General features: G+C 44.2%; 1 protein-coding gene across 20 annotated transcripts in view; it reads right to left on the bottom strand.

Moving 5' to 3' along the window:
* The window catches only part of CELF4 (CUGBP Elav-like family member 4), an 823,187-nt gene that overhangs the window by 99,662 nt on the left and 706,033 nt on the right, over nucleotides 1–17,492 (bottom strand). For 11 of the 20 annotated variants that reach the window (XM_087958740.1, XM_087958742.1, XM_087958734.1 and 8 more), the window contains exon 4: nucleotides 7,516–7,644. The exons of 2 other annotated variants lie outside the window; for them this stretch is intronic. In XM_087958740.1, coding sequence (XP_087814866.1) covers nucleotides 7,516–7,644 — 129 coding nt within the window. The remainder of the gene's footprint in view (nucleotides 1–7,515; nucleotides 7,645–17,492) is intronic. 7 more of the 20 variants (XM_087958737.1, XM_087958748.1, XM_087958741.1 and 4 more) reach the window with 1 other exon arrangement.

Below are 17,492 nucleotides of genomic sequence, written 5' to 3'. Positions count from 1 at the left end.
ATTAACAAATCAGACAGTTTTAGTTTTTTCCCAGTTTCTCATTTTCACCTTCTTATGTTCGGACAGTTCCCTTTTGATGAAGAATATTTGTGGCTCAAGGTTGAAATAATGGGTCCTCGGTGCTACCTGAGCTGAGATGTTTCCTTGCAGACGTTTCATTACCTGAACTAAGAACTTCTAAAACCAGCTCCACCAATACTCACAGGGCAAGCCACTAGAATATAAACCGAGAGCAAATCCCACTCCTTACTAGCACTGATGATGTTAGCTATTTGGGTACTGAACTGTCTGCAAGAAAACCAACTATTCAGAGAGCACCAAGGCCCCCACAGGTCCCTTTTCTATAGCATCCTGCAAATATATGTGTTGTTAATATATAGTGGACAGCCTGTGATCAACTGGGTCAAATTTTCAGGGATATTTTTTTACCTAAAGAGAGAAACAAAGTCAATGGTGTTGTTTTTTTTTGCAAGGGGTGGGCTAAACAAAACAAAGCAAACAAGCAAAAACAATAGGAGCGGGAATGACTTCCGATTTCCTGCTGGCTTCCCCATTGACCTTTCTTTCTTTCTTTCTTTCTTTCTTTCTTTCTTTCTTTCTTTCTTTCTTTCTTTCTTTCTTTCCTTCTTTCTTTCTTTCTTTCCTTCCTTCCTTCCTTCCTTCCTTCCTTCCTTCCTTCCTTCCTTCCTTCCTTCCTTCCTTCCTTCCTTCCTTCTTTGCTTTCCTTTCCTTCCTTTCCTTTATTTTCCTTCCTTCCTTCATTTCCCTCCCTCCTTTCTCTCTTTCCTTCTTTTCTTTTCCTCCCTTTCTCCCTCCCTCTCTCCCTCCCTCATCTTTTCTTTCTTTCTTTCTTTCTTTCTTTCTTTCTTTCTTTCTTTCTTTCTTTCTTTCTTTCTTTCTTTCTTTCTTTCTTTCTTTCCTTCCTTCCTTCCTTCCTTCCTTCCTTCCTTCCTTTCCCTCCCTCCTTTCTTTTTCTTTCTTTCTTTTCTTTTCCTCCCTTTCTCCCTCCCTCTCTCCGTTCCTCATCTTTCTTTCTTTCTTTCTTTCTTTCTTTCTTTCTTTCTTTCTTTCTTTCTTTCTTTCTTTCTTTCTTTCCTTCCTTCCTTCCTTCCTTCCTTTCCTTCCTTCGTTCCTTTCCCTCCCTCCCTCCTTTCTTTTTCTTTCTTTCTTTTCTTCCTTCCTTTTCCTCCCTCCCTTCCCTCTCTCCCTCCCTCACTTTTCTTTCTTTCTTTCTTTCTTTCTTTCTTTCTTTCTTTCTTTCTTTCTTTCTTTCTTTCTTTCTTTCTTTCTTTCTTCTTTCCTTCCTTCCTTCCTTCCTTCCTTCCTTTCCTTTCCTTCCTTCCTTTCCTTTCCCTCCTTTTTCCTTTCCCTCCCTCCTTTCTTTTTCTTTCTTTCTTTTCTTCCTTCTTTTCCTCCCTCCCTCCCTCCCTCCCTCCCTTCCTTCTCTCCCTCACTTTTCTTTCTTTCTTTCTTTCTTTCTTTCTTTCTTTCTTTCTTTCTTTCTTTCTTTCTTTCTTTCTTTCTTTCTTTCTTTCTTTCTTTCTTTCTTTCTTTCTTTCTTTCTTTCTTTCTTTCCCTATCAAAATTTGTACATTGCCCGTCTTGATATCTAAGCAACTCGGGGTGGTTTGCAAATAAAAATTGGATTGGATGCTGAAGCCAGTGGGAGGCGGGAAAGAGGCAGGGGACATGCTCTTTCATTTCCCCCTGTGTCATGCAACCTACGGGTTTCTGGGAAATGTAGTCAGAAGGTATGGTGGCATTGAAGCAATCACAACATCTCCAAATTTCATTCACATCAGAATCATGGGTACCAGATGATGGACATATTAGTTCATCCATATGAATGATCTTGGTTCAACTGGGCCCTATCTAACAAAATGAAATTCAACGTAGAGGAAAGTAAAGTCTTATACTTAGGCAAGAAAAACCCAAAGTACACATATAGACTGGGTGAAACCAAGCTTAATAGCAGTAACTGTGAGAGGGATCTTGAAGGCTTAGGGGACAACCAACTAAATATGAACCAGCAGTGTGCGACGGCAGCCAAAAATGCAATCCTAAATTGCATTAACAGAGGGATACAATCAAGATCAAGCGAGGTACTAACACCACTTTATAAAGCTTTAGTAAGGCCACACCTAGTATACTGTATCCAGCTTTGGCCACCACACTATAAAAAAGATGTTGAGGCTCTAGAAAAAGTACAGAGAAGAGCAACCAGGATTATGAGGGGACTGGAGACTAAAACACATGAAGAACGGTTACAGGAACTGGGCATGGCTAGTCTAGGGAAGAGAAGGACCAGGGGACACATGATAGCAGTCTTCCAATATTTGAGGGGCTGCCACAGGGAGGAAGGGGTCAAGCTATTTTCCAAGGCACTTGAAGGCCAGACAAGGAATAATGGATGGAAACTGAAGAAGGATAGATTCAACCTGGAAATAAGGAGAAATTTTCTGACAGTGAGGACAATCAATCAGTGGAACAGAAGTTGCCTTCAGAAGTTGTGGGAGCTTCATCACTGGAGGCTTTCAAGAAGAGACTGGACTGCCATCTGTCAGAAATGGTGCAGGATCTCTAGCTTGGGCGGGGGGTTGGACTAGATGACCTACAAGGTCCCTTCCAACTCTGATTATCTGATTATCTAACTCCTCCCAGACCATTGTTGTGGTTAGCCGGCAGCAGGTGTGGACGGCTGAGGAGAGCGAGGACTCAGATGAGGGGCCAGGACCATTAGGGAGTGGGCTGCTGCCTTCAGAGATTGTGGGGGCTGGCAACAGTGATGAGGAGGTTTCTAAGGAGCCTGTGCCAAGTGTGCTTGCGCGCAGGATTGCTTGTAGGAAAGAGCAGCTACAAAAGCACGAGCGAGTCGGGAGTAAGGCTGCAAGGTAATGGCCCCTCCTTCAAGAAGATAAAAGCCAGCTGTGAAAGGAACGTATTTTGCAGAAGGCAAAAACGTTTTGAAACTCCAGCCTCGTGGATGTTCCAGTATCCTGAGTTTGTATTTGAAGATTCTTGTATTACAACTTATTTCTTGTCTGTTATCTTTTGGCAGAGTTTGTCTCGCAGAGTTTGGCAAGGCTTGTGCTTATCACAGCTAATTATTTTGCAAAAGCATTACAAGGTTTCTGTTCCTTTTGGATTGTGTTTGATTTGTTAGAAAAGGGCTTGGGTCAGAACAGGTAGGGGGTTGGACTAGATGATCTACAAGGTCCCTTCCAACTATGTTAATCTCTATCTATCTATCTATCTATCTATCTATCTATCTATCTATCTATCTATCTATCTATCTATCTATCTACCATCTATCTAATGTTTGCTTCTCTATACCTTCCAATTTCACCCATCTGAAAGTCACCCACAAACATGAGTTTTCGTAATATATGTGTCTATATATATGTCTGCCTCTGTAAAATTTTCATAGAACTGTGTGTGACTTTTACAGGTTCACTTTTACCTAATATAGGCATTTATTTTTGCATCACATTTTTATTGAACGCAGAGAATGTTTCAAAAACAGCTTTGCTTGATATAATGTTGGCCTGGGGAATTCTCCCCATTAACATACGAATATGTGCAACCCTTCCCAATTTGCATCTAAGAACTGTGAAAAAGGGTCAACATTTTACTGTGTTCTTCTGGATTTGGAAGGGTAAGAAGGGAGGTCATGGGGAACCAGAGTACATTGTGGTTGATGTCATTGGTGAGATTCAAGGAATTTAACAACCGGTTCTCTGCCCTAGTGATTTCTTCCAACAACCAGTTCACCAAACTGCTCAGAAACTTAACAACTGGTTCTCCCAAAGTGGTGCAAACTGGCTAAATCCCACCACTGGTTGATGTGGTTTACACATTGACATGGGGCCAGGTATGAAAGGCAAGGCCCACACGTGAAGGTCCGGTTAAAATGATTTATTGCTAAGGGCCTCTGCACAGAAATCTTCTCAACTAAGGGTTGACACCTGCTGGGAGTTAGATAATGGTCCATGGAATTCAAGGGAGGTTTGACTGAGCTTGCTTGGGACTATGTAGGGATGCTCGGCTGATGTCTTTTTTGACTCCAACCCCAGTTTCTGCCACTTGTTGTCCTACATATCAGGGGTTGCCAACCTTTTGGACCTCGGGGACCACCAAACTCATCTTTTTAAATCCCACAGACCAGAGACCCTGTGAAAATCCCCAAAACAGTCTGCAGGAAAATTCCCCACCCCATTTTCCTACCGATCAATCATTCTTTATTTGGGATTGTAGGATACCGTCTCCAGCTCCGTTCTCAGGGGGAGAGAGAGAGAGAGAGACTTTTGGCTTAATGCAAGGAAAGCAGCAGAAGCAGCAGAATTCTTTCTTTCTCTCCCCCAAACTCTGCCAGAAATTAGTCTTTGCCGGCACAGCCTTTTGCGCAGGAGGACTTGCAGGGTCCCAAAGACTCATTTCTGGCAGAGTTTGGAGGAGAGAAAGAAAGATTTTTGCTGCTTTCCTTGTGTGCAGCCAAAACCAGAAGAAGAAAGAAGCGGAAAGAAGCAGCCCGGTGGCCAGGCGAGGCACATGGGTTGAGTTCCCCCCCTCCGCCCTTTCCCCCCTCCCCTCACTACCTCGTGTTGTTCCCAATGCAAGCGACACAAGCCTTGTGTTCCCACGAGCCATGTGGGCAGCACAGCCTTGTGTTTCTGCACAGCCTGGATTAATTGCTTTGGGGGTGACGTTTCTCTGCGGACCATCAACGTTTTCTCGCGGACCAGCAGTGGTCCCCGGCCCACTGGTTGGCGACCACTGCTACATATGGTGCAAGAGGGGAAGTTTTTCATGCAACAACAACTCATTACTTAGGCCAAAAGAAGAACAGAACATATATAAACAGCTGCAGGGAAGCATTGTCCAATGGATTTATTTACTTTTTTTATTCAACTTTATTAAATTTCTATACTGTGCATCTCAAAGGTCAAAATTACAGCAGGGGTGGGATTCTCCCAGTTCGGGCCAGTTCAGGTGAACCGATAGTTATTACAATGATGATTTGCCCCTGCCCACCTGCCCCTGCCGTATTCTGTCCTTTATTTCCAGGGTTTTCAGACCAGCTGTTTGGTGCAGAACAATGCATTGCAACGCCTCAGTCGGACTGCAGCAGAAGGTTAGTTTTAGAGCTGAAAAAGCCGCATTTTTAAAATGCTGCACACGTGCAAAGCATGTGGAGGAGGAGAAGAGGAGGAGGAAGAAGAAGAAGAAGAGGAAGACAAGGAGAAGAAGGAGGAAGAGGAGGAGGAGGAAGTAGAAGAAGAAGAGGAGGAGGAAGGAGAATGAGGAGGAGGAGAAGAAGAGGAGGAGGAAGTAGAAGAAGAAGAGGAGGAGGAAGAGGAAGAAGAAGAGGAGGAGGAGGAGGAGGAAGGAGAAGGAGAAGGGAGAAGAAGAAAAAGAGGAGGAGGAGGAGGAGGAGGAGGAGGAGGAGGAGGAGGAGGAGGAGGAGGAGGAAGAAGAAGGAGAAGGAGAAGAAGAAGAAGAAGAAGAAGAAGAAGAAGAAGAAGAAGAAGAAGAAGAAGAAGAAGAAGAAGAAGAAGAAGAAGAAGAAGAAGAAGAAGAAGAAGAACAAGAAGAAGAAGAAGAAGAGGAGGAGGAGGAGGAGGAAGAAGAAGAAGACAAGGAGAAGGAGGAGAAGGAGGAAGAGGAGGAGGAGGAAGATAATTCTAGGATCCTTGGTTCTGTTTCTTGCAGACGTTTTATAACCCAAGTAGGTAATATCATCATTACTAGAAGGGAGTGGGGTTTGCTCTCAGTTTATATACAGCTTCCCCATCAGTGTATTGTGCTGTTATGACCACATGGCATCAGTGTAGCACAGAAACCAACTAAAGCTCTCCAAAACATTTTAAGTAAACCAAAAAACCCAACAGCCCCTGGAGAAAAACAATATTTTTTTGTTTAGTACAGTATAAGAATGTACACTGAAGATGGTATTTAATTTCATTTTACGAGGTGCAATGACAATAAACTAAACTAAACTAAACTAAACTAAACTAAACTAAACTGAACTGAACTAAAAATACTGTAACTGCAAACCCCCATTTGTTTCTAATGTGAAATGTTGGTCATGGAGCATTTGCAAAAAAACTACCAAGCTTAGGGATCACCAAGGACCCCACAGTCCAACCTGAGCTAGAAATCTTCTCTTCTATTGGATGTATTTGTTATTGCTCATTGGATCTGTCAATTTGTGCATTGTTTCATGTTCTATTTTGATTGTGGCCTTGGTATTATCTATCTATCTATCTATCTATCTATCTATCTATCTATCTATCTATCTATCTATCTATCTATCTATCTATCTATCTATCTATCTATCTATCTATCTATCTCGTAGCCCCAAATAGATCAAGTATATAACTCACAAAATGGTTTTGGACTTATGTACACACACTGCATTCGTACTCTTTCTCACGTACACACATGCACATATTTACAATAACCCGAGGCCCCCATGCACACAACCCACTCTCAGTCACACGCATATCAACAATAAATATCTGGCTCTTCAGAACTTCCCTTAAGTCCAACAGAAGTTGCTTTGAAGTCTCATTCTAGTAGACGTGCCCTGAAATTTGTTATCACTGGTCCTCCCTCCATCCCAGGTTAGGGTCTCCATTTTTCTCAGTAGAAGTCAGTGGAATGGGGTCCTTTTGTCAGAGAGAAACTTAACCAACCTTTCCTACTGATCCCATTGTTGATACAACCCTTGTTTCATCAAGACTAGGCCAAAGACGGTGGCCAGAATTTTGAAGGGAAAGGTAGTGTAGAAAGTTAGCACCCACCCCTCTCCTAGAATAAAATATTTTGAGAAATATTAAAAAGACAAGAATAATATATTTCCCTGAATGAGAAACAGAGAAAAATGTTCTTGAAAAGCAGCCCCAACCTTTCTTAATAGCCCCCAGCAGATGTCAGCACTTAAGAGGTCAAGAGAGAGCTAGCTCTATTCATAGGCAAGGTCTGAACAAAGCCACAATAGGAATTGCCCAACAAACCCCTTCACTGCATCAGCCCAAACTTCAACCAAGCTTAGCTCAGACAAACTCCTAGGATTTGTACATGCCACCATGGGAGCCTGACAACAGCCAATAGGATACATGTTCTTGCACAGGAACAGGAAGTTCAAGTGCATAGTCCAAGAGAAGGTATAAATCCCCCCCCACTCTCAACTCCATGTGGTCAGCTGCCCAGAAGCACTCGTGTGCTTCTGCTTCATCATTAAACCATCTTTCCAATCAGCCTCTACATTTCCAGTCTCTTTCTCCCACCTTGGATCTGAACCAAATGGGCACTTCTTCCAACAACAGCCCACTTCCAAATGCCACCCACCATGCGAGAAGGTTTCAAAACTTCTTCTTTAGGTGATGGTGGGAGGTCTTCTCAAGCCCTGGCTGTCCAGAACTCCCGAAGGAGCGTGAAGATCTGACCTTCCAGATCTCCTTAGCTGGATGATCTCCCCTGTCTTGGTTAATCAGTTAAGGTCACCTATTTTACCTTTGCTGTTGCCATCTGGTCCTCGAAGTATCGTGCATTCCTCAATGTTCCCGAACGCTTCAAATAACCGACGGACGTCATCTTCTGACTGTTGTTTGTTGAGCATGCCCACAAAAAGTTTTCTGTCTTCTGGAACAAAATTAAGAGATGCTTACCATATTTCAGAAGGAAGGAGAAAGCAGGTGAGAAATGAAATAAAGTTAGCCCAGAGAACCTACAGATCGTTTTTGGCATACAGCACTTTGTTTAGTTGACCATTCAAAGTTACAACGGCACTGGAAAATGTGACATGACCCGTTTTTCATAGTTACGACCTTTGTAGCGTCTCCATGATCATCACCATCCTCTTTTAACAACCCCATCATTCCTTGCAGGGTGGAGTCTGGGCAACTGAATGGAGCTCAGTATTTACTGGCCGGATGCCCTTCCTGTCACCAATCCGGAGTTTTTTTCCAGCAGATATATTCTCAGTGTGCCCAGAGACAGAAATATCGGCCTCTACCCAGGATCGAGCTCACAGCCTCCTGATCGATAGGCAAGAGCTCCACCTCTAGGCCACTGTGTCACTCCAGCATCTCCATGATCTCGTCGCCAAAATTAGGATGCTTGGCAACCATTTCGTATTTATGACCGTTGCCGCGTCCCGTGGTTGTGCAATCCCTTTTTGCAACCTTCTGACTAGCTAAGTCATTGGGAAAATCAGATTAACTTAATGACTGTGTTATTAAGAACCATCAGTGATTCACTTAGCAATTATGGCCAGAAAGGTCATAAAATGGGGAGGGAAATTCATTTATTTATTATGAAATTTGTTTGCCGCCCTTCTTGTTTCAAAGCGACACCTAACAACTCTCTCACTTAGTGATAGAAATTTCAGGCCCGATTGTGGTCGAGGAATACCAGCAAGGTTGACTTAGCCTTCCATCCTTCCGAGGTGGGTCAAATGAGGACTCAGATTGCCGGGGGCAAGAGGCTGACTCTGTAAACCACTTAGAGAGGGCTGGAAAGCACTGCAAAGCAGTATATAAATCTAAGTGCTGTTGCTATTCCTTTCTTCCTTCCACTCTCCCTCCCTCCTTTCACGTTTCCTTCCTTCAATACATGTTTTTCCTTCCTTCCTTCCTTCCTTCCTTCCTTCCTTCCTTCCTTCCTTCCTTCCTTCCTTCCTTCCTTCCTTCCTTCCTTCCTTCTCCCTTTCATGTTTTTTCCTTACATCCACATTTCTCCTTTCCTTTCCTTTCCTTTCCTTTCCTTTCCTTTCCTTTCCTTTCCTTTCCTTTCCTTTCCTTTCCTTTCCTTTCCTTTCCTTTCCTTTCCTTTCCTTTCCTTTCCTCCCTTGAGCCATGGCGCTGCAGTGGTTAGAGTGCAGTACTGCAGGCTACTTCTGCTGACTGCCGGCTGCTCAGAAGTTTGGCAGTTCAAATCTCACTGGCTCAAGGTTGACTCAGCCTTGCGTCCTTCCGAGGCGGGTAAAATGAGGACCCAAATTGCTGGGGGTAAGAGGCTGACTCTGTAAACCACTTAGGGAGGGGCTGCAAAGCTCTGTGAAGTGGTGTGTATATATATATATATATATATATATATATATATATATATATATATATATATATATATATATATATATATATATATATATATAAGGGCTATTGCTACCTTGATGATCTATAGGACTCCAAATATATTCCTTAACTAAAGGTGACATCTAGGTGGGCTCAGTCTATGTGGTCACTCTTAGGCCCTCTGAAAATAGAAATCTCTTATTGCTAAATGGCATCCATTTTATTTTTGTCTCCTGCAGCACATAAATCGTGAGTTGTAAAGCAAAATTTATACAGGTAGCCCTCGGCTTATGACTACAATTGAGCCCAACATTTCAGTTGTTAAGCGAGACAGTTGCGAAGTGAGTTTTGCCCCCTTTTTACAACCTTTCTTGCAACGGCTGTTAAGCGAACCATGGCCGTCGGTAAGTTAGTAACACTGTTACTAGCTTTCCTATGGATTTTGTTCCTCAGAAGGCCGCAGAAAGAGGTCAACTTTCAAGAAGAGGTTGGACTGCCATTTGTCAGAAATGATGTAGGGCAGTGGTGGCTAACGTTTTTGGGCTCCTGTGCCAAAAATTGTGCATGCGCTCGTGTGCCAGCACCCAGAATGCAATGCGCAACCCCCCGCTACCCCCTTACACGCACTGTGCCTCACAGCTGATTTTTGGCCGGTTTGAGGCTTTTTTCGGCCTCCCAGAGGCTTCAGAAAGGCTTCTGCAGGCTTCTCAGGATAAAAACTAGGCCCGTTTTGTCACTTCCGGTATTTCCAGAAAAACAGGAAGTGATGAAACAGGCCTAGTTTTCGGCCTGAAAAGCCTGCTGAAGCCTTCCTGAAGCCTCTGGGAGGCCGAAAAGGCCTCAAACCAGCCGAAAATCAGCTGTGATGCGCGCACATGTGCAGTGAGGTAAATTTGCCTGCAGCTCACATGCCGGCACAAATGGCTCTGCATGCCACCTGTGGTACACATGCCATAGGTTTGCCATCACGGGTGTAGGGTCTCCTGCTTAGGTAGGGGGTTGGACTAGATGATCTACAAGGTCCCTTCCAACTCTGATTATCTGTTATCACATGACCTTGGGGCATAGCAACAATCCTCAGTATGAATTAGTGACTGAGCACCTGAATTTTTAGCTTGTGACTGCGGGGTTGCTACCAAGGTGGTAAGCATGAAAAACATTCATAAGTCACTTTTTTTTTTTCAAGGGCCGTTGTCCTTTTGAGTGGTCGTTAAATGAACCATTGTAAAGTCGAGGATTATCTGGCACAGATCCTACATCAGAGAAAATGAGGGCCCTCGGATACAGGAAGCTCGACATTCAGTCTGAATTAGTTCTAGGATGTGCATCACGATGGTAGACACTTAAAAAAGACCAATAACCCTTCATAATGCGTATAAGCATTAAAAAAAAAACCCAATGCATAAATTGCTTTATTTAGAGTTCATTAAATGCTCTGACAATGTTTGTGAGCTGCTCTTCCCTCCTCTTCTCCCCACCTCCCGCCTCCTGAGACATTTAGAGAACAGATGCAATCAATTTGAATAAATCCCTATCAATAAATAAACAGATTCCGTTGGCTTCCTCCGAAAGGAAGCCGTCCAAAAGGAATGCAACCTACTCGAGAGGTGACTTAATCTAACTTAAAACTTTCTGTGTCAAGGCAGGTGGTGGGATCCCCCAGGCTGCAACGGTGCATATGGCAATGGTGCAGAATCCAATGTTTGTTCAGGTTCTATGAAGTGGGGGGGCATCTGGGCGGGATGTGGGGGAATATGGAGGATTCTCGCTGCTCTGTGAGCTGGGTGGTTTTCTTGCAGATGTTTCATGACCCTACTCGGTAGCCTCCTCAGTGCTGGAAGGGAGTGGGGTTTGTGAGAAGGAGGAGAAGAAGAGGAGGTGGTGGAGGAGCAGAAGAAGAAGAGGAGGAGGTGGAAGGAGAAGGAGGAGGAGGAGAAGAAGAGGAGGAGGAAGAGGAAGAAGAAGAGGAGGAGGAGGAAGAAGAAGAGGAAGACAAGGAGAAGTAGGAGGAGGAAGAAGAGGAGGTGGTGGAGGAGCAGGAGGAGAAGAAGAGAAGAAGGTGGAGGAGCAGAAGAAGAAGAGGAGGAGGTGGAAGGAGAAGGAGAGGAGGAGGAGGAAGGAGGAGGAGGAGGAAGAAGAGGAAGACAAGGAGCAGCAGCAGCAGGAGGAGCAGGAGGAGAAGAAGAGGAGAAGGTGGAGGAGCAGAAGAAGAAGAGGAGGAGGTGGAAGAGGAAGAAGGAGAGGAGGAGGAGGAAGAATAAGAGGAAGACAAGGAGAAGTAGGAGGAGGAGGAAGAGGAGGTGGTGGAGGAGCAGGAGGGAGGAGGAGGAGGAGGAAGAAGAAGAGGAAGACAAGAAGCAGGAAGACAAGGAGCAGCAGCAGGAGAAGAGGAGAAGGAGGAGCAGAAGAAGAAGAGGAGGAGGTGGAAGGAGAAGGAGAGGAGGAGGAGGAGGGAGGAGGAGGAAGAAGAAGAGGAAGACAAGGAGCAGCAGCAGGAGGAGGAGCAGGAGGAGCAGGAGGAGAAGGAGAGGAGAAGGTGGAGGAGCAGAAGAAGAAGAGGAGGAGGTGGAAGGAGAAGGAGAGGGAGGAGGAGAAGAAGAAGAAGAGGAGGAGGAAGAGGAAGAAGAAGACGACGACGAGGAGGAAGAATAAGAGGAAGACAAGGAGAAGTAGGAGGAGGAAGAAGAGGAGGTGGTGGAGGAGCAGGAGGAGAAGAAGAGGAGAAGGTGGAGCAGAAGAAGAGGAGGAGGTGGAAGGAGAAGGAGAGGAGGAGGAGGAAGGAGGAGGAGGAAGAAGAAGAGGAAGACAAGGAGCAGCAGCAGCAGCAGTAGGAGGAGAAGAAGAAGAAGAGGAGGAGGAGGAGGAAATTCTATTCAGCTTATTGTATATCATACAATTCAATTTACTAAAACAGTGAGGGAAGAGCCCTTCTCTTAGAAGAATGAAACATTTTGAGAAATATTAAAAAAGGCAGAATACTATATTTCCCTAAAGGATGAATGGAGAAACATGCTCTTGGAGACAGAAAGAGACAGCCTTCACCTTTCTTAATAGCCCCCAGCAGATATTTTGTGCCCATTAAGAAAGACTGGGCCACCCTGTCTACAAAACAAAATACCTTCAGCTCCAGGATGATGGCATTAAGACATGACCTTCCAGGACATAATAGGATTATCTCACTAGCAACAGAGCTCACTACATTGCAGGATCTCCTAAGGACATTGCATCAGAGTCCAAACTTCAACCAAACCTGAGAGGTCAAACAACCTACAAAATTAGCTATGACCCTTACAGCAACCAATAGAGTACATGTTCTTGCACAGGAACAGGAAGCTCAAGTGCAAAGCCCAAGAGAAGGTATAATAATACACCCCACTCTCAACTCCATTTTGTCAGCTGCCCAGAATAACATGTGATTCTGCTTCATCAATTAATAAGCATCTTTCCAATCAGCCTCTATGTTTCCAGTGTCTTTCTCCCAGTTTGGAACTGAACCAGATGGATATTTCTTCCAATAACAGTCAGGGTAATAAAAGTGAAATATGACAAAAAACTTACAACAGAGTCAAATGACTAAGCCTAGAGTCTTAATCTAAAGGAGGAGGAGGAGGAGGAAGAAGAGGAAGAGAAAGAAGAAGAAGAAGAAGAGGAAGGGGAAGAGGAAGAGGAAGATGAAGAAGAAGAAGAAGAAGAAGAAGAAGAAGGAGGAGGAGGAGGAGGAGGAGGAGGAGGAGGAGGAGGAGGAGGAGGAGGAGGAGGAGGAGGATGTGGGGTCCTGAATGATCTCTGAGCTTGATAGTTTTCCTGCAGAGTGCAGACCTTTCATTACCCAACTAGGTAGCCTCATCAGTGCTAGAAGGCAGGAGGAGGAGGAGGAAGAGGAGGAGGAGGAAGAAGAGGAGGAAGAGGAGGAAGAAGGTGGGATCCTGAATGACCTCTGAGCTTGGTGGTTTTCCTGCAGATGCTTCATTACCCAACCAGGTAGCCCCAATAGCGCTAGAATGGAGTGGCCTTTGTGTTATATCTATATCTCTTCCCATCTCCCATCTATCTCTCCATCTCCATCCCCACCGTCTCCATCTCCATATTTGTCCTTTTCCATACTTCGCCCTTTTCCATCTCCCTTAGCTCCTTTTCGACCCAGGTAAGGCCAGCTTCCTACCTGAGTGTTCAATACCAGAGTGAGAAACTCCGATCCCCGCTTTTGAGCTTAGGCTTTTGGCTCTGCACCAGCCAAGAAACAATTCTGGTGCGCTCCTATGCGCCTCCTCGCTGCACAGGCCCTGTTGCTATGTTGTTGTTGTTTTTTTCCTTAAGACTTGCCAGTTTAAATATGCAGTGTTTTTAAGCCTCGCTCCTGGTGTTTATAGGAAGTCCCAACACCTCGCCTGGTGCAAACAGGGGTTAAATTATTCCTTGTTCTATTTATATTTAAATGATCTGTTTTTACCAGAACTTGCGAGAGGCTGGAGTGTCAGACGAGCTGGGAGAACAAGGCAGCACATTATAAAGGGAAGAAGGTGTCACTGGCTGAGAGGTGAGAATTGTCAATTAACAAGGCCTGGGGTGAAGAAGAGAGAGGACCTGGCTGTCTAGCTGGACAGGGGGGCGAGCCATAAGCCCTGGCCAGAACTGAGGGTGGTGGAAGAATTGCCGCTCGCTTGGCATTATCTCCTATAAATGAATGTCAGCTTTCCTGATAGGTAGGCATTGGATACAAAAACAAGGGGAAGAATTTGGAGGAAAATGAAATATTTCTAGAGTAATTAAACAGGAGGGAGGGAGGGGATGCAGAAAGAGGGAGAGAGAAAAGGAGGGAGCGAGGGAGGAAGGAAGGAAAAGGAGAGAGAGAATGAAGGGAGGAACAGAGGAAGGGAGGGGGGAGAAAGGAAAAGAAAGGAGAGAATGAAGGGAGGAAGGGGGAGGAAGGAAGGAAAAAAGGGGATGCAGAAAGAGGGAGAGGAAAAAGGAGGGAGAGAATGAAGAGAGGGAGGGAGGGAGGAAGGAGAGAGGGAAGGGAGAAAGGGAGAAAGGAGAGAAAAAAGGAAGGAGAGAAAGAAAGAAGATGGAGGGAGGGAGAGAGAGAGGAAAGATAATACGAATAAAGGCCAAAGGAAAGTTTTACTTCTTTTTATTAAACATCAGATTCTAATTTAATCATGATTTACCCATCGTTTACCTATTTTGCCAGTCTGGTCTGCATTTCTGAACAAAGTAAAAATCCAACCAAGAGGTAGCAAACCGCTTAAAAATAAAAATAAAAATGACCCCTCCATTTCCAGATCAGATCCTCAAACCCAAGAACAGCTGATGGCGAGAAAATGCTACATACAAGGGTTTCACAATGCCCAATGCAGGTACTCCTTGACTTATGACCACAACAGAGCCCAAAATGTATGTCACTAAGTGAGACAGTTATTAAGTGAGTTTTGCCCCCTTTTACGACCTTTTTTGTCACTGTTGTTAAGTGAACCTCTGCAATTGTTAAGTTAGTATGTATATAAGTATGTATATGATAGATATAGATAGATCTAGATAGATAGATGATAGATAGAGATAGATAGATCCAGATAGATCTAGATAGCTAGCTAGATAGATGATAGATATATAGATGATAGATAGATAGAGATATAGAGATAGATATAGATAGATGATCTATAGAGATAGATATAGATATATGATAGATATAGATAAATGATATATGATAGATATAGACAAATAGATAGATAGATAGATAGATAGATAATAGAAAAATGATGTATAAATGATAGACACACAGACAGAGAGAGATACAGATGTAGACAGCTATAAAGATATGATATCTTTATGAAGTTTCAACTAGAAACATTAAAATACAACTTAACACAAAGGGAATGATGCATGTGAACCCACACACAGCACACTGATACTGCTGTGAGGCTCAGATTTGGGCAAATTTTGGCCCAATTAAATGCTGGTCTTTGTTGAGACTAAATTTCCAGCAATGCTGGACATTTCCCCACGGGGTCATTGGCGACCCAGGAGGGACATCAAGGAAATTACATTTGAGCATCTTGACTCCTTTCTATGGGTGACCTCCAGGCACTCAGGGAAAAAGAAAAAGGAAAAATCTCATCCAGGGACCCAAAAAGATAAAAGGGATATGGCAATAATATACTGCTAGAGATTTCTTGGGACTCCGAGAAACAGGCCTGGAGAAGAAGCAATATTAAAAGGAAAAGAAGAAGAGGAGGAAAGTCTGGTTTTGTTTTGGTTTTTTTTAATGTCACTGACTCCCTTGTGACAAGAGTTCGGATCAAATTCAACTTTGATGTTGTGGCCTGTCAGCCACCAGCCCCTCCAGCAGCCGAATCAGAGGAGGAGGAGGGGGAGGAGGAAGAATAGGAGGAGGAGGAGGTGTGGGAATCAGGATCAGCATCAGGGCAACCTGGGAGCTTCGAGTGGAAAGAGGGAATGAAGGAGAGAGAGAGAGAGAGAGAGAGAGAGAGAGAGAGAGACCCTGATGCACAGATGCATAGAAGGCAGAGGAGAGGAGAGCAGTGGAAATCTATGGGCCGGTCCTTGGGATGGAAGAGCCACTGCTACTAGCGAAGCCCCACCCTAGTTCTGGGGATAAAAGGCAGGGGGATGGAGATGAATAGATGAACGATTTATCTTCCAGATGGACGGGCTTGTTAACCTGCGGTGAGAGAGAAACCTTTTGCTGGGGCTGTCGATGCTCCTAATTAACACCGTCTTTGAGTTCACTCCAGAGGGCTTGTCGTGTTTGGGGAGCTGGGTCAGAACGTTCAGTTTGCAAAGCTTTCGGTGGAGGTAATTGAAACACTTCCTGGAAGTTGTCGGCGACGCGGGCACAGTTGGCTTTGACTTCTCTATCGGAGTCGGCCCAGCTCAGTCCAGAGCCTTCTTCATATTAAAGGTAGTGATGAAATGGGATTTACCGAAAGACAAAAGGGCTGAAAAAAGCTGCTGATTGTTAATCCCCTCCTTTGCCCCGCTTAGAAAAAATTCCATTTTCTTCCTTTGAAGAAAGGGGATGGGAACGACAGGCTCAGCTCTGATTTAAATTCTGGCATTGCAAGGGCTTGTACCCTGATGTCTGAATGTATTCCTTTATTACCATTATTACAGCTTTCTGATTGCATTAAAATTCATCCACATGTTTTTCCCCCCCGCTCATATTTCTGTGTTTCTTTTCCCGGCCGATTCTTTTCCCTCCCTTTTTCCTACTTTCCTTCTTTCTTTCTTTTCTTTTTCTTTCTTCCTTCCTTCCCTTCTTTTCTTTCTCTCTCTCTCTCTCTTACTTTCTTTCTCTTTTCTTTGTTTGTTTCTTCTTTCCTTCATCAACCCTCTCCCTCCTTCCCTTCCTCCCTCTTTGCCTGCCTGCTTCCCTTCCTTCTTCCCTTCTTCCTTCCTTCTTCTTTTCTTTTTCTTCCTTCCTTCCCTCCCTATCTTTCTCTCTCTCTCTCTTACTTTCTTTCTCCTTTATCTGTTTCCATTTTTCCTTCTTTCTCCATCAACTCTCTTCCTTCTTCTCCTCCTCTCTCTTTGCCTGCCTGCTTTCCTCCCTCCCTCCCTCCCTCCCTCGCTCCTTCCTTCCTTCCTTCCTTCCTTCCTTCCTTCCTTCCTTCCTTCCTTCCTTCCTTCCTTCCTTCCTTCCTTCCTTCCTGAATTTTCCGGAATCACCCATTCAGAAAAAAGCCCTGCCTTCAATTCACAACCCAAAGCAAATGAATTTTTTTCCCCAGAATTCTTTTTAACTTTTTTTATCAATAACATTTGGCATTTTCTTGGGGTCTGTCCGTAAAAATACTGGAGGCTTTTAAGAAGTCTGGACAGCCTGGAATGGTATAGGGTCTCCTGTTTGAAGAGGAGGTTGGACTAGAAGACCTCCAAGGGCCCTTCCAACTCTGTTATTCTGTTAACATTATGAGAAGTCATTCTTAATAAACCAAGGTTTTCCCAGTAAACCAAGGTTTTCTTCTCTGAGACTTCGCTTTCCTCACTGAGAACATGGTTCCAATATTTGAGGGGCTGCCACAACTTATTCTCCAAAGCACCTGAAGGCAGGACAAGAAGCAACAGATGGAAACTAATCAAGGAGAGAAGCAACTAAGAACTAAGGAGACATTTCCTGACAGTCAGAACAATTGACCAGTGAAGCAACTTGCCTTCAGAGGTTGTGGATGCTCCAACACTGGAGGTTTTTAAGAAGAGATTAGACAAACAGTAGAGGGTTTCCTGTCTGGGCAGAGGGTTAGACTAGAAGATCTCCAAAGTCCCTTGCAACGTCTGTTGTTCTGATTCAGAAAGGTGTCCCTTAAATTCAGTCAAGTTGGAAATCTCTGCTATCATTTAGGATAAGGCAGAGATCGTTTGAAGTTTCATTTCTCATCCTTAAGTCAATTGCCAAGCAAT

Source organism: Notechis scutatus, chromosome 2 (assembly GCF_049901735.1).
Source record: "Notechis scutatus isolate UNSWTSFEM ecotype Mainland chromosome 2, rNotScu1.2, whole genome shotgun sequence".
Lineage (NCBI taxonomy): Eukaryota > Metazoa > Chordata > Lepidosauria > Squamata > Elapidae > Notechis > Notechis scutatus.
This window is presented reverse-complemented; position numbering and strand designations above follow the sequence as displayed.